Source organism: Hydra viridissima, unplaced genomic scaffold (assembly GCF_058129835.1).
Source record: "Hydra viridissima isolate aposymbiotic clone 2 unplaced genomic scaffold, HvirCarnegie_v1 scaffold_16, whole genome shotgun sequence".
Taxonomy (NCBI): domain Eukaryota; kingdom Metazoa; phylum Cnidaria; class Hydrozoa; order Anthoathecata; family Hydridae; genus Hydra; species Hydra viridissima.
The window spans coordinates 165,321-181,572 of record NW_028324315.1 but is presented as its reverse complement, the minus strand read 5'-3'; the positions used below and the strand labels follow the sequence as shown (position 1 = coordinate 181,572).

General features: G+C 33.3%; 3 protein-coding genes across 3 annotated transcripts in view; all 3 read right to left on the bottom strand.

The window, feature by feature from the left end:
* Window positions 1–852: 852 nt before the first annotated feature.
* LOC149877145 (uncharacterized) overlaps window positions 853–16,252 on the bottom strand; it is a 40,361-nt gene continuing 24,961 nt past the window's right edge. Inside the window, exons 18-24 of the mRNA XM_090074266.1 lie at window positions 16,114–16,176; window positions 8,368–8,544; window positions 3,655–4,014; window positions 3,040–3,532; window positions 2,551–2,593; window positions 1,244–1,986; window positions 853–1,096 (exon numbers count right to left, since the gene is read on the bottom strand). Coding sequence (XP_089930392.1) covers window positions 853–1,096; window positions 1,244–1,986; window positions 2,551–2,593; window positions 3,040–3,532; window positions 3,655–4,014; window positions 8,368–8,544; window positions 16,114–16,176 — 2,123 coding nt within the window. The remainder of the gene's footprint in view (window positions 1,097–1,243; window positions 1,987–2,550; window positions 2,594–3,039; window positions 3,533–3,654; window positions 4,015–8,367; window positions 8,545–16,113; window positions 16,177–16,252) is intronic.
* Window positions 8,999–10,291, bottom strand: LOC149877149 (uncharacterized). Its single transcript, XM_090073519.1, has one exon. The coding sequence runs from the start codon at window positions 10,289–10,291 to the stop codon at window positions 9,215–9,217; it is 1,077 nt and encodes a 358-aa protein (XP_089929645.1). The 3' UTR covers window positions 8,999–9,214.
* Window positions 8,999–12,261, bottom strand: LOC149877148 (uncharacterized). Its single transcript, XM_090073518.1, has one exon. The coding sequence runs from the start codon at window positions 12,239–12,241 to the stop codon at window positions 10,352–10,354; it is 1,890 nt and encodes a 629-aa protein (XP_089929644.1). The 5' UTR covers window positions 12,242–12,261; the 3' UTR covers window positions 8,999–10,351.

Genomic DNA, 16,252 nt, shown 5'->3' with positions numbered 1-16,252 from the left:
AATGTGGTTTAGCCTATCATACCACCAGAGGGTTTTTTTGGTTTTTTTTGGTAGTCAAAATTATTAAAAAATATGTGTGACAAAAAAAGGGGTTGAAGAAGTCAAAACCAACCTCTTAAACAAAATTAAAGATACAATATTGTCAAAGATGAAGCACTGATTGACACAAAGCACCATCAACATGTAATAGCTAGGCGAGCTTGAATTGTTTGTGAAATAGCTGATAAGTATGGAGAGTTTACAGTAAACCTTTCTAAAGGAGCTGATTAAAACAATAATAAAGTAATAATGACAGTGATATTTAAGCACCTACCTCCATAATTGTTGGCTTTTAGCAATTATCTGGAAGCATTCCATATCACCGTATCACTTTATTGGAAATATTAGCAAAATAAAACATCTCTTATCAAGATACCTTTTCGTAAAATTCACATAAATTAAAACAAATAAGGTAAAAACATAACACAAAAAACTAACATATGAGTTTATGTATAATTAAACAGCTCAGGAATAGAGAAAGGGTGGGGTGGATGTGGAGGTAAACTTGGCCAAAAAAAACATAACAAAAAAATTAAAAAAAGATTTATGATTTAAAATTGTGCACTGAAAGGTGTAATTTTTTAAAAATCTTCTCTTGAGATCAACTAAAAAATCTTCTATAAGATCAACTAAAAAATCTTCGATAAGATCTGCTAAAAATCTTCTATGAGACGAAAAATCTTCTCGAAGGGGAACTAAAAAACTCTTCAATTAAAACTTTAACAAAGATAAAATTTCTTCTAAAAATAGAACTTTAGCTTCAGAGGAAAATAAACTAATAATCAATATAGATTTAACACAGTTTAGAAAGATTTATCTTCTGCGCATGCGTTCTTCCAATATAGGATGTAAAATGAAAGCGCTTTTAAATATATCTTTAAAGTGCTTCAAGAAAGTCGAAATTGTGCTATCGCCTTCATTTTTAACACATTTTAAAATCAAAGGAAACCAATAGTCTGCAATTCCATACTCTAAGTAGATTTCAGACTGATTCTTAATGTCTGTTCTTGCAACAAGTGCAAGAGCGTTTCCGAATGTTTTTCCAAACGCGTTATTTCTTTTGTTATAAATATTGCACGTAGAAATTATAATTTCAAGGAGGTCTTTGTTTTTATCACTAACAGCTTTAGAAATTTCCTCACAAAATGAATTTACTGAAATATCATTGGCCAAAGGACCGAGCTGGAAATGTTTGCTTTTAAACCCGTCATAAACTATGGTTTTTTCACCTCTTTCCACCTCAAACTTGTAATACTTATTGACGTTAGGATGCAAAGAAGGAAAGTCGTCATAAGTGCAAATGATGTCGCCTTTCTTTATATCTTTTCCTTTTTTTAGGAAAATCCCCAAGCCGGCATTCTCAATTTCTGACGTACGAACTTCAATCATTGTTTCCCGATTTTTGAAATGAGTTATACAACAGTAGATGTGTGACCGTGCTTTCCTCGAGCCGTCGCATAAATACAAAAGTTTTATCACTTTCACTGAGATATTTGCCTTGTTTGGATTTTCGCCGCTATATATTGAAACCAACTGATTGTATTTCATAAAACCCGATCTCATTTTCCAAGGCATGATGATCTTAATCACTTCATGTGGGAGTTCATGGATCCCTTGAGATGCCTCTTTTGCGCTTTTACATATTTCATGATACTCTTTCAGTATATTGAAAGCTGCATACGGGTAAGCAAGACCACAAGAAAGAACTTTCATTCCATAATCACACCAAGTTTGGTCGATTTCATATAATACTCTGCATAATACACGTGTTTCTGGATGATGAAAGACTGACATACTTTCTAGCTTCAAGATTACAACTGCCCTCGTTGCTATCATATTTAACATGCGAGCATATCTATAAGCATCTATTCCCAAAGGTCTATCAAAGACTACAATTCCCCGTTTCGCATTTTGTCTTATAACTTCATCACTGGCATAGTTTTTCACCTACATTAGAGTTATCAAATAACTAAGTATCAAATAACTAAATATCAAATAACTAAATATCAAATAACTAAAATGTAACTTGTTCTTTCAGAAAAGCAAATGATTTTTCTTAAAGATGTCACATTAATCTATTAACTGTTTCTAAGTTACAATAATGCAACTACAATTTATTAAACGAACAGCGACGCCTAGGGTTTTTACAAAACGTTACATGACCTTTAATTCGCTACGCAAAACGGCGGGGAAATTTGGCAAGGCTTGGCAAACTTTCAAATCCTTGTATGTCTTGTCTCAGGATTGCCATTTAAGACACAGAAAATTAAAAAAATAATATAATAAGTAATAACAGAAAATGAATAATAGAAAAAATAAGTACATGAAATAATTAAGAAATGATAGATAATATAAAAAATATGAAAAATAAATAATAATGTGTTTATCACAAAATGTAAGAAATACGGGTGGACTATTTTTGCTCAACATTTATAACAAGTAAAATGAAGAAAATCATTTAAAAAAACATTTTTGATAATTGAAAGACTGAGTTATAAATACAGTAAATACCTGAACCATATCAGTTATTTCAGGTGTATCGATACCATAGAGCCTAAAGTAACAAAAGGGTGACTTTTAATGTTAAACCTTTCGCGCAGCGGGTTGCTGAATAAGAACAGGTAAGAACTCACGTAATGAACTGCTTCATACTAACCTATTTCTTATGTTTTTATACAAACAGACGCAGATGGCTGTGTGTGCAAGACCTACTTGGTTTCTTGTTTTAATAAAATTGGCCACCATTTTAAAGCCTAGTTTGTTATCGTATATAACTTGTAAAATTGGCAGACTTAATTTGATGTATGAAAGGGTTATCATAGTAGTACTTATCATAAATATTTTTTAAAATGTTTTTTTAAAAAAAAGATTTTTGTTCGAAGTTTAACAATCGGAAATGGTTTCATTCTAACATCGCCACAAAACGTCGATAAAAAAGAATCATTAAATGAAAAAACTTCTATAATAAATCACATTTATCAGTCGAAAAAAAAAACCTACCTGCATTCATACCGAATGCCATTTTCCAGTGACAAAGAGATCGAGTCCCCGTCCAACCAGTTAATTTGATTAGGGTTCACCTCAATTTTTTTCCACGAAGAGGTTGATTCTTCAAGACTTTCGACCAAAAAATGATCATTTGCTAAAGGTACATTTCCACCGAGGCTTATTTTAGTTAGAAGTGTTTCAAGTAACGAGGAGGAAAATAACTCAAGGAAATGGCCGTGCCTAATGTCACTTTTTTTGAGAATGTCTAAACTTGGTGCATGGAGATTTCTGGCCAACCTATACAATCGCTCCATTGAGCGCATACTCATACAAGAGAACTGTTCGTTAAGTTTGCTCACACTCAAGTTGACTTTGCAGCAGTGATGTTCAGATTTAAATTTTTGTGTGACTGCGTACCCAAAGGAACAAATATTACAACCGCATTGCGCGAGTATAATTTTTCTTTTTTCCAGAAGTTCTTGATTGATTAAATCAATTATATCACCTAAAATTAAGCGAGATAAATGATTAAAAAAAAAAAAATACATTTACCATGGTGTGACCTAACAAAGTCCTATGCTTTAAGAAAGTCCTAATTTAAAAAATAACGAAATTATTACAACATACACAAGGTTTTTGTAAAAAGCTGGTCCTGAAAGGATTGACAGTATTTCAAAATTTGGTTCCCAATTTTTATATTCATCGAGCTAACGATCTTGTTTTTTATTTTGTTATAATGCATAATGCTCTTTATAAATTGTTGTGGATGATCCAAAGTTGGGTCCATAGTTGGCTCAGGTATTGGAATATCCATAGTTTCGTAACTGTTATTCTTAAGATCATCTAAAAAAACTTCTAAACAGTCCTCCGTTTTGACTTTTTTTGAAGAACAGCACCCCCCTTGATGATGCTTATACAAAGAGATGAGGTTGTAGTAATCTTTTTTTCTTTTATTTGGATGAACAGGAAAATGGATCTTGAATCGTTCTGAAATGAATGAAATGATTAAAAAATAATTTACACAAAAAAATCTTTTAAAAAGTAATTTTCTAATCAAACTCAAATATTAGCGATTTAACATAAGTTTAGTGAGCAGCCGTACTAAAAAAAGAGTTGCTACTTATAAGTTCTTCTAAAAAATCACAGCAGCGATCTCTAGGTTTTCAGATTTAAGTCAAAATGCTTGCTGACAGGAATTCTCAAGATTGAAATCGAAATATATCGATAATAAATTGATTGTGAAGTTTTCATATTTATGGGTTAATCAATAATTTTCCTCGTTTATCGATAATCTTCCTCATCTATTTGCCTTGTAAAGACAAACAAACAGATCACAATTTTAAAAATGAAAAAATTGGTCGCTATTAAAAAAGACCCGGATATTCCTGCTAGTAAACCAATAAATATGAAAACTCCAAAAAATTCTTCAAGGAAGTTTTTAAAAAGCAAGTGGTGATAAACGCACCATCAAAAGGATCATGAACTGTTTTTTGCGAACTCTCTGTGATCAAGAATTAGACGATTAATAAGGGTTAGACGATTAATAAGGATTAAAATGTTTTCGTAATTTGAAATTTCGTGATTAGTTCTGAATCACTCGTGTTTTCATGTTCTGACTCACTATGCAGAGTTTGATGAACTTCCTTTTATTCATACTTTTTTAGAATTGCTGCTGATGCAGATTTGTATTAGCATTTATCAACACTAAGATGTTAGCTTCCACTGCCATATTAGTTTATTGAAGTTTAAATAGCATATATATAAAAAATTATTAAAAGGTCAATAACTTTTAAAAGCTCTAAAAGCTCAATGATTCTGCTATGAGGATATTAAGAATTGGTGGAAGTAGTAGGCTTAACATTCCACTGTGTCACGAAATGACACAGTGGAATGTTAAGCCTACTACTTAATATTAATTCGAACCTCTTGTCCCGAGAAAACCCTTTGGAGGTTAGAGAGTACACATGTGTAGAATTACACTAGAGTTGGTTTTGAAATCTTTCATCATTGTCCGAGAAAGAAAAATCAGTTTAAAGTTTCTAATTTTATGCTTATTTAATAAGGTCAATAAACTAAGAGTTTTTTTTTCTTTCTCAAAAAAACTGTCTATTTTGGTTATTTGTTTTACAAATAGTACATACAAAATATTTTAGCAAAAAAATAATTAACTAAAAAATTCCGGGAAAAACCTGCAAACAGTTTAGAAACCGTTTTAAAAGAACAAGGTGTGCGTCATTTTTCAAAATGCCTAACCAAGCAAAAACTCATGAAGACAACAGGAAAACTGTCTGTTTTCTCTGTATGAACAAAGCTAAAAGGCAGCTGACTGATTTTATGATTAAACGCAGTCAAGAAATTTTGGGCCAAAGAATCAACTTTGAAGACCAAAGAGTACCAATTGGAATCTGTGAAAACTGTCGAGTAAGTCTCAGAAGAAAAGGTGAAGGGAGAGATGTCCAACTTCCTTCCTTGCCAGACTATCAAAACATAAAGATCCGTCCTGCAACAAGAGAATCAGCATGTGATTGCTTGATTTGTAGTGTGGGAAAAGCAAAATTCAGAAGCCCTCAGATAAGTGGAGCAACAAACACTGCCAGTCAGCTTATAGAACAGCCAATTGTTGAGAAAAGATGTTCAGCATGCTTTTCATTGATAGGAAGAGGCATCCCTCATGTCTGTACTAAAGCAATGTTATGACAGAACTTACTTGAAGTTGCAGAAAAGGACAAAAAAGCAGCAGAAAGAGTGGCTGTTTCTGTAATTGCCAACAAAGTTCCTTCCCCCCATGGCACTGTCCGTCTCAATCAAAGAGTAGGAAGACCCTTTCCAGTAACTCCAGGTAAAAACTGTACTTTTTAAACAAAAAAAACTTTTGTCAAAGGGCATAGCAATAAAATATACACTATGAATTTCGGAAATGATACAATGGTAACTTTCTGTGATTTTTTGCAGGTCCATCGCGACAAAGAGAATTATTTCCTTCATCTACACCCACCTTGACTGCACAACATCTAGTACAAGTTCAAAACCAGATTGGTCTTTCAAATAGAGGAATGAATATGCTTGCTTCAACTCTAAACAAAGCAGTTCCACAGCGTGTTGTGGAGAAAAATTTCAGAGAAAAGTTTGAATCTCTTGGAAAGCAACTTTCTGACCTCTTTGTCACCTCAGAAATTACTGATACATCCAAAAGCACTAGCCAAGAGTCTAAACATTTATTGGTGTACTGCAATGAAATGGAGTCATTAAGAAACACTGTTGCTGAAGTCAGAGGCCCTCAGTCAGACCAGCTTATTAAGGTGGGGATAGATGGTGGAGGCGGGTTCGTGAAAGTTTCTTTTGGTATTATGAGCTTAGAAACACCAGATACTTCTCCTCCATCAAAGAAACCTCTCTTTAAAAATTTCAAAGACTCAGGAGTGAAGCGTCAACTTTTGGTGGCCATTGCAGAAAATGTCTCTGAAAACTATGACAATGTCAAACAAATCCTGGATAAACTGTGTTTAGAGAGAATGTCTTTTGTGTTGTCATGCGACATGAAGCTTGCTAACATAATTTGTGGCTTGCAATTTCACTCTAGTGCACACCCTTGCACCTGGTGTGACATTGAGTCAAAGAATCTTCATCACAGTGGTGAGCTTCGAACATTTGGCTCCATTCGTTCTGATTTTGAAGGCTTCCAAGCAGCTGGTGCCCAAACAAAAAAGGCAAGGGACTTTCAAAATGTTGTTCACCAGCCAATAAAAAGACTTTCTGATGATACTCTTGTCCTAGATTTTATTCCTCCTATGGAACTTCACCTTCTTATTGGTGTTGTGAACCACCTCTTTAAGAACCTCTGTCAGGTTTGGCAAAATGCAGATGAGTGGCCAAAGATGATCAACATTCAACAACAACCTTTTCATGGAGGACAATTTGCTGGCAATGAGTGTAGAAAGCTTTTGAGAAATGTTGACTCACTTCAACAACTTGCAGAGAAGCATGCTTGCTTTTTGGCATTTCCATTTATTGAAACCCTCAGAAAATTTGATGCTGTTTCAGAACTACTGTGAGCTTATTGAAGAGTTTAAAGCTTCCTATCTCAACCTTCCAAACACAAGTGTTACCTCCAAAGCACATGCTGTTTTCTTCCATGTGACGCAGTTTATTGATCGCCACAACCACTCTCTGGGCATCTTTTCTGAGCAAGCCACAGAGTCACTTCACCACAACTTCAGTCTTCATTGGCAACGTTTCAAGAGGCCAGCCATCCATCGGGATTATCCCAGGAATCTTCGAAACTGTTTGATCGAGTATAACAGTAAACATTTATTTTGATTTCTATTTGTGGAAGAGACATTTACAGTTATTAATTACATATGCTATGTAAGAGTTTAATAAAGGCTTGCTTCTTAATCAATTGAGTAGAATAATTTTGTATAAGTATCTAGAATCATTAATGTTTTTCACAGCTTGAATTTCAAAGCTGAAAGTAGAAAACTGTTTGTCTTTCAAGAATAGTTTGTATGTATTTTTTTTGGTTTTGCTTTGTTTAGAGTTGCAAACACATTATATGTTGAAGAAATTTATATGTTATAATAGAGAACAAGATTTTTTTAAAGAAATTATTTTTTTGTAAAATTTTTATTCTGAGCAATAAAATTAAAAACTTTAAACTGATTTTTCTTTCTCGGACGATGATGAAAGATTTCAAAAGCAACTCTAGTGTTATTCTACACATGTGTACTCTCAAACCTCCAAAGGGTTTTCTCGGGACAAGAGGTTCGAATTAAAAGTCATTTCGTGACACAGTGATCCATGTTGTTGGCATGATATCATCAACCAACTTTTGGTGGAATATGTAATAGTACACAGTATTAATGAGTTCTTCTTTGAGAACTCGTAACTTTATTGACTGTGAGCAATGAAGTAAACTACTTTACATGACATAACTAATTGATGATGCATTTGATTGATGATATAATTGATTGATGATGTAATTGATTGATGATGTAATTTATTGATGATGTAATTAACTGATGATGTAATCATTTTAAACAAAGCAAATATTACAGAAGTAGAAAAACTTTAGTTACTGGTAATTGAGAATGAGGATATATATTCCTCGTCTGTTAAAAAAATTTTCAAGAAATAAAGATATCCAAAGAATGAAAAATATTAATGAAAAATAATAAGAGCATAGAATTTAAAATATTCTGAAAACAACGTTTATTAATTGGAGCATATAATGAAGTAGAATTATCAAAACCCATTGACTGCTGACAAACATTTCTGAATGATACCTTCTATAGTGTAACATGTGTTATCTTTAAGAACTATTAGAGAAAGTAAAAAACTCACTTCTGTTATAGACATATAGATTAGCAACTTCTTCAGAGTCCTCATTGTTTCCCTGTTCACCATCACTATCACCATAACCATCACCATCATCATCATTTTCATATTCTTCAATTTCATCTTCAGCACTATAATTTTTCTTATCTTTGTAAGTTTTAAAAGTGACCTCACTTGCAAAGACTATAGCAAAGAAAATAGCAAAAAAAGAAAGATGAATTTCAGAAATAAATCAAGTAATCTTAACAGATCACTTCACCAAAAGTTCTCAAAATTTATTTTAGTAAAATCTGATTATTTAAAACGCATTCTAAACAACCTACCTTTTAATGAAAAAATTATACAAATAAAAAATATATACAAACAAAGTGGTGAAAGGCATCCAAGAAAGCAGAGAGAAAAATAAATTATGCGATGCAAAGTTTTTTAATGTGTTTTTTACAAATAAAGCAATAAATCAATGCAGTTACAAAACCATTGAGGGTGACAAACCAATTCCTCTACCCCAATGGTCATACATAAGGGATAGATCTAGATTGACCCATCTTAGAATAAATCTTTAAAGATAATTTGTAATAAAAAAATATCAACTTCAACATCTTCTGTAGTTTTTTCTCGCAATCAACAAGTCACTAAATAGCAATAATTTTCTCTCCTAACTAACTGTCCTTTTTTACAAATTTTCTCCTTTATATATACCCCATGCTTTTCCCAAAATATCCTTCCACAAACCGTTATTAATCACCACAAACACACATTTACAATTCTTATTGGTAAAAACTATTAGAGCTATTAAATCCCTAATGTCATCAAATGTTCTAGAACTTTCCGGAATTACACTCCTCCTTGATCCTTACGGATCATCCAAATAGCAATCAAAGTATTTCGAAGGCATGCGCCGTTCCCGACCACTCCGTCGCAAAAGCATGTCGATTTCTTGGGGTCTATCTTCAGCTTCGATATTTTCCTCGTTCGTCTCTAACACATCTTTAATTGGATCTCCTTGGTTTTCAGCGTTCACTTGATCAGTTTCAACATTCATCTCTACTTCCACATCAGGGATAACGTAGGGCTGAGTATCATTTCGAGGTCTAATGTGTTTCACATGACGCGGAATGCCGTTCATTTCTACGGTTTGGTTTAACGCATTCCGAGTTACCGTAGCTGGTTGCCACTTTGTATGGCACCTCGCATTTGGTGGTTTCAGCCAGACTTTATCGCCAATTCGAAATCTCTCGTTCATGACATTTCGTGCAATAAGATTCTCTTTTTTCAATCCTTTCACACCAATGGGATAGCTGTATATTTTGCCCATCGGGCTTGCACCATTTTTGTCGGCTGAGACATTGTACCAATATAGGGCTTCCGGTATCGACATTTTTGATCGTTCTGCTATTCTCTTGATCGTACGGTGGTTTCTTTCCACAATTCCATTTCCTTCAGGATAATAAGCGGCTCTATATCTAATTTGCACTCCCCAACTATCAAGGAAACTCCTTATCTCTTTAGTTTTAAATATTGGCTCATTGTCAGTTAATATCTCAGACGGTGCTCCACGTTCACAAAAAACAAGACGGAGTATTCGGACTATGGCAACACTTCCGTATGAGCTCGATAATTGTCGCCACAACGCGTATTTTGAAGGTCCACAATCAATTAGACTCAAAAACTTGTCAGTGCCATAATGCGTGATATCCATGGCCAATCTCTCCCAGTTTCCTTCAACATCCAATTTCCCTTTTTCCCACCGTATTGGCGCTGGATCTATTGACTGACATGGTTCGCAATTTTTTATCACATTTCGAACATCGTTTTCAGTAGCAGCCGGAATTGTTTTACGAACAAAGTTTAACGTTCGATTCACTCCAAAATGTCCAGTTCTTTTGTGTATATCAGAAATAGATTCAGCCTTCGTAGCTGCGATTCCCATACAACTATTCCGACACTCTGGCACAGTCAGTTTGTTGAGCCATCTGCTGCGAACTCTAGTTTATGCGTCGGCCAAATTATCTTTAGAAGGAATGAGATTCACCTCGACGCTAACATCGTATTCTTCAATTAGTTGTTGCAACACGCTCAGTCTTCTTCGAATCAGCATTTCACCCGTCGCTTTTGATCTCAACCTTGATTTTCCCGTAAGGGCGTCAGAAACCCAGTGGTACACAGTCATGGAATCGGTAAAAACAGTCACTTTCTTCAGCTTCCACATCAGAGCCATATTCATTTCCCGTATCACAGCGTCTAATTCTGCCATGTTTATATGAACATCAGACGTTTCTTTTCGCAGCCATGTTGCATCCTCCACAGTAGTCTCCCCAACTTGAATAAGAGCACCAATCGCTAAAGAACTGGCATCAACCCACACTTTTCCCTCATCACCACGCACAGCCCAATCACCACAAGCAGGCTCGCAGCGTTCCACCTTAGCAAATACCTGAAGCACCCACTTAACGTTCTCATCACAAACTTCATCGTCCCAACCCGTCGTCAGACTGACAGCTTTTCTCTTCAAGAGACTACAAATCACTCGCAGCCAACCACACACGGGTAAATGTCCTATCAACTGTCCACAGATTGAAAACACAACTCTCCTGGTTAACTTTTGCGAGATAGCATCACCTCGATTCCCTCTGGACCACATCAATTTGTTAACAACCTTGCGCACACACAATCCTAACACACGAACTCCATTATCATCAATCTGCTCACCATCTTTACTCTCTAAACCATATTTCAAAAAATGCCTCTTGACATAATCAAGACACACCACACTTTCGTCTACGAAAATGTCGTCTACATAAGCAGACGTTCCCCTCTTCACCAATTCGTCTTGATCAACGACGGCACTCACAACGGATTTCATGATCATTGGCGCAACATTCAATCCGAAACCAAGTCGTGTCAAGCAATACCTTTTATTTCGAAACACCACTGTTTGGAACGGCCAAAGAGATTTATCAGTTTTTAGTTGAAGATAAGCCTTGCGTAACGGCCAAAGAGATTTATCAGTTTTTAGTTGAAGATAAGCCTCGATGATTGCTGGTTTGTTACCCATCCTTCTCCATTCTCTAAGCTTTTCGACACACACATCTGCATCTCTCGTGTATGCCTCAATGAAATCGTTAGCTTCTCTCCAGTCTAGAACAGGTCGGATTTTGTTGTCTTTGTTTCTCTGAATGACAGCCATTAAGGGAATCTGCCCTTTGGGCGGTCCAAATTCATTTTCGTCATACTCTAACAGCCATTTCCGATCAATCCAATCCTGTAGTTCGTTTTCATAATCTGCTCTAGCGTATGGTGGAATTCCGTACTGTGCCACTTTATTATACAATCTGGTGGGGCCTTCTCCATCTCTCCATTTCCATTTGACTCTCCATTCAACACCATTAAAAATTGCTTCGTGATCATTCTTTTTAATTTCGATTTTCTTGACTTTGTTCTTACTCGAAGCCGATGCTCCGCAGTAACTCAGTCCGAACTTCGCTTTTCCCAATGGAGAAACGAATACTCCTCCTAGTAATTTAATCGAACTCATTCCAAGCATCATATCAACTCCAAACGGTTGGAAATCCACTAAAATAACCTCATCACGTGCTTTAATGCCATCAACCTCAAGAATCACGACCGCTGACCCAGTGCACTGATGAACTTTTCCTTCAAACGTTACTACCTTTTGAGAGTTTGAGTACCTACATTGACTTTTGGGCAGGAAATTTTTATTCAAAATTGTCTTCGAACACCCTGTGTCTACTAAAGCTGTCGCAACCATACCATTAACTTTCAAACAAACAACAGATAATGCGCTCATTCCACCGATGTTCAGGAGCGAGGTAGCGCAGATTCCTCGCTCCTGCAATCGTTTCCCTGCGGCTTCCAGCATTTTGATGCAATATGTCCTTCCTCACCACATTTAAAACATCTAACGGTCTTCGGAGACAAGTTCTTCGCAAGCGAATAGTTCTTTGCAATGTGATTCAAACCTTTACAGTTGTAACACACTAATGCAGTTTTTGTATGGCGTCACTGTCAATCATATTTGCACAGTTCATAGCAGCTCTCACTCTGGGTAACATATCAATCGGGTCCATTACGGCTCGAAATCTTGATGATAAGACTTCTGGCAAACCCACAACAAATGCCAAACGCACAGACTCCTCTGGTAATTTAGCAAGATAGGCTAATCGTCTTAAATCAGCCAAAAACACATCGACTTTTTCTCCGTCACATAATTTTCGTTTTGTAAACAGTTCATATGCAGTGTAGGCATCTATAGAAAACGCCGCTAATAACACACGCTCGACTTCCACTACATCTTTTTTGACTTCCGCGGTTAAAGCATTGTACACTGCATAAGCAGCTTCTCTGAGAAGAATCGGAAAAATTAGTTCAAGCTTTAAGTTCTGAATTTCTGCAATCACTTTCGTTCGTTGAATCCAGACATCAGCATCCGAAGTGCCATCATACGTTTCAAACATATCAAATAATCTCATACTTGGTTCCATGCCCGGTTAGCTTGTACTTTTTTTCTCGCAATCAACAAGTCACTAAATAGCAATAATTTTCTCTCCTAACTGTCCTTTTTTACAAATTTTCTCCTTTATATATACCCCATGCTTTTCCCAAAATATCCTTCAACAAACCGTCATAAATCACCACAAACACATATTTACAATTCTTATTGGTAAAAACTATTAAAGCTATTAAATCTCTAACGTCATCAAAATGTTCTAGAACTTTCCGGAATTACATCTTCCCATCAAATTAAGACTAATATTACTATGATTAAAATTAACAGCAATAATTTAAGAAGACATTTTTGTGAATATTTACCAATATGAAAAATCTTAAATGTAAAATATCTGTAAAGAATAGATTAGTTAAAAAAAACCTTTTTATAAAACAAATGAAAAAAAAAAAAAGATTGGATAAAAGACTATTTTAGTAAAAAAGATAAAGTTAAAGTAAACCAAAATGAAAAAATTACAGATTTTGTCAATTGAGAATATTACTTATCAGATCCTCTAGAATATAACACCAGCCAAAAAAGTTTAAATCACCCTGATCAGTAACCTAGTTTTATTAAGACTCAAAGTTGAATGATTTTGAGATCCACAATCCAATCTTAAGTTTGAAAAATCCTACTCAGGACTTCATATATCCTTTTATTCTAAAAAGCATCAAGAAATTGTATTTAAACAACCATTAGCTAAATAATTTTAACTGGTTTATTTAATCTTTATCTATGATAAGATTTTTCTGTAGGTCTCATTTTTGTTGTTGGCAGACCAATTGTTACCATCCTTATCTATACACCATTCAACAACTGATTGATGATGTGACTGCTGAAGGAATATCTGGAGTGCAATGAAGAAAGGTTATTACGTTTAATTTAGACTTAGAAGCCGTAAAGGACTTTTGGATAGTGCACAAGTTGTTGAATCTTGCAGTCTACTTGATATTTTGACTAACTTTTGTTTATTTAGTCAGTTTCTAAACTGCTCCAAGAAAAAAGGGCATTTTGTTAAATCAAATCTAAATTTTTTAGTAAAGTTTAAATAAAGAAATCAAAATTGAAAAATGTGTCCTAAGTAATGTTTTGATCAAAACTGTTATCAAAAAGTTGCATAAATTATTGGAACCATTTTCTCAAAAACGAAAAGCTCTGTTAGATGAAGGCTTGATGTAGCTAATCAAAGGCTTCAAAAATATTAATATCACTTGTTTGAAGTGTAAATTTTTTGTCGGTAAACAATTATGTCTGCTATATCACATTTAATATATACTAAAGACTATGATTATCAACAGAAAAAGTTGAAAAGAAAGTGTTCTGTAAAGTTGATTACATTGTAAACTACAACTTTCCCCTCAGGTTCTCACAATATGTTAGTGTGCACCCACCTCCAAAATACTTAACTATATAAATACAAAACTTTAGATTATTTTGGTGATTGACAAGTATTGCTTTTTTATTTGTAGTCAATAAATATTTTTAAAACCCAGTGAACTTTGCATATTTTGTATTTAAAATGTCTTAAAAATGGTTCAAGCTATTTTTCTAATTCAATATATATATATATATATATATATTTTTTTTCTAATTCAACTTTTATTTTTATTTAGTTGTTTGTATAATAACTTTCTTTAATTTAGACTTCATTTCATTAATTTTAATGCCTCTAAATTGATTTTTCTTTTAAACTTTTATTTACTCTAATCTTCTGTTTAATCTTCAATTCAGAGCTTAAATTATTTTGAGAATACTTAAAAAAAAAAAAAAATTTTTTTCCAAGCTTTATTTTTCTAGCAAATTTTTTCCATTAGAAAATATTTTGTTTTGTTGTGCGATACTGTGATAAGTATTAGAGAGACAAAGCTACATTTTTTTTTATTAAATTAACAATATTCAAGTAAACTTTTATTTGGGTGACAGCCTTCATTTTATCTCCAAAAACCTATAATACTGAGGCTAATGTTTTAAATATAAAAATATTGCATCATAAAATTACAATATTAAAAACATTTTACTAATTGCGTCTTTAGCATATCATTTTTGAATTTGTTAAAAGTAAAGGTCTAAGTTGATTAACATTTCCCATTACCATATTTAAAACAGATATCACAAGACCTGTTGTGCATTTCAAACTATTGCAATTATTTTTTGCATGTTAAGAACAATCAATAATATATACATCAATTAATTTTAAAACATAAGGGTGTAAAAATTCTTTTGTGTGGATTATTTTACATGGAACAGCTCCAAAGTAAGACAATTTCTTTCAAGAATAAGTCTTAGTAACCTCTAGTAGGTAATGGAGATGGTAACCTTTGAACAATGGATATGGTTGATGACCTTTGAACACTTTTAGTAAAGGTTAAAGATTTGAGTTAAGTTATAAATTTTAATTCACGAAAAAAAAACTGTTAAGTAACAAAAGCAACTTAGTACAAAAAAATATTCTTGGAATGTTAGAAAAAAAGTTCTAATACTTGAACAACCTTAAAAGAATAAAACTAACATAAATGCATAAATTAAGTTCTGCATAAATTTAAATATGGATAAAAGTATATGCTCAGACATTCCTAAATCATTTCCTAAACCCAGTTGGCAATCAAAGTTTACAATTCTCTTGGCAGTGCTTTTGTGATTGTTCACTGGTTACAAGGTTTAGGTACTTTTGATTCACATGAACTATTATCTTAAAAAACCTGTTCATTGCAAAACTGTTTTTGCATTAAGACATATGATAAATAAGATAATCAAATCTTATTAACTATTTAGAACCATTGTCATTTGTCCAAAACTTGTTTGTCCTTAAAAAAAGAACATTTTAATGTGTAATGAAACTAAAAAGCAGTTTATTTTTCATTCCAAAAGCTTCCATTTTTTTTAAATATTAGAAAAACAAATCATGTATAAAGAAGTTTTAAGTTCTTAAAAATATATAAAACTAAGAGTTAATTCTCACTAAAATTTGTGTCTTAAAAAGCTATTAATTTAAGCAATTTATTTTTATTTATTTAAAAGCCTAATGAAAATATTCAATAAATTTCTAAGAACAAAAAAACAAAAGCTCAAGTAATCAACATTTACAACAACAAAAACATGAAATTAATGAAATAATAAAAGAAAAATATACCTAAAAAAACAGATGTAAATTACAGAACAAATGATTAGATATTGACAAGTTAAAAAAATTTATTTGGGAGAAATATTACAATAAAACCTATTATTAATAACTTTCATAATCAAACCTGTTCTTTCTTCAGTAGATGATTTAGAAGGTCCAGCTTTTGGGATGGTGTCCACTAAGAAAACTGAAAAAAGATTTTATTATCATATTCATTTCTCCTTTATTAACTTTAATTAAAGAAGTGTTAGGAATGTACAATG

Bases quoted from the DNA above. Each gene is read 5' to 3' on its own strand.
- LOC149877149 (XM_090073519.1), bottom strand. From the start codon at position 10,291: ATGGGAATCGCAGCTACGAAGGCTGAATCTATTTCTGATATACACAAA.
- LOC149877148 (XM_090073518.1), bottom strand. From the start codon at position 12,241: ATGCTGGAAGCCGCAGGGAAACGATTGCAGGAGCGAGGAATCTGCGCT.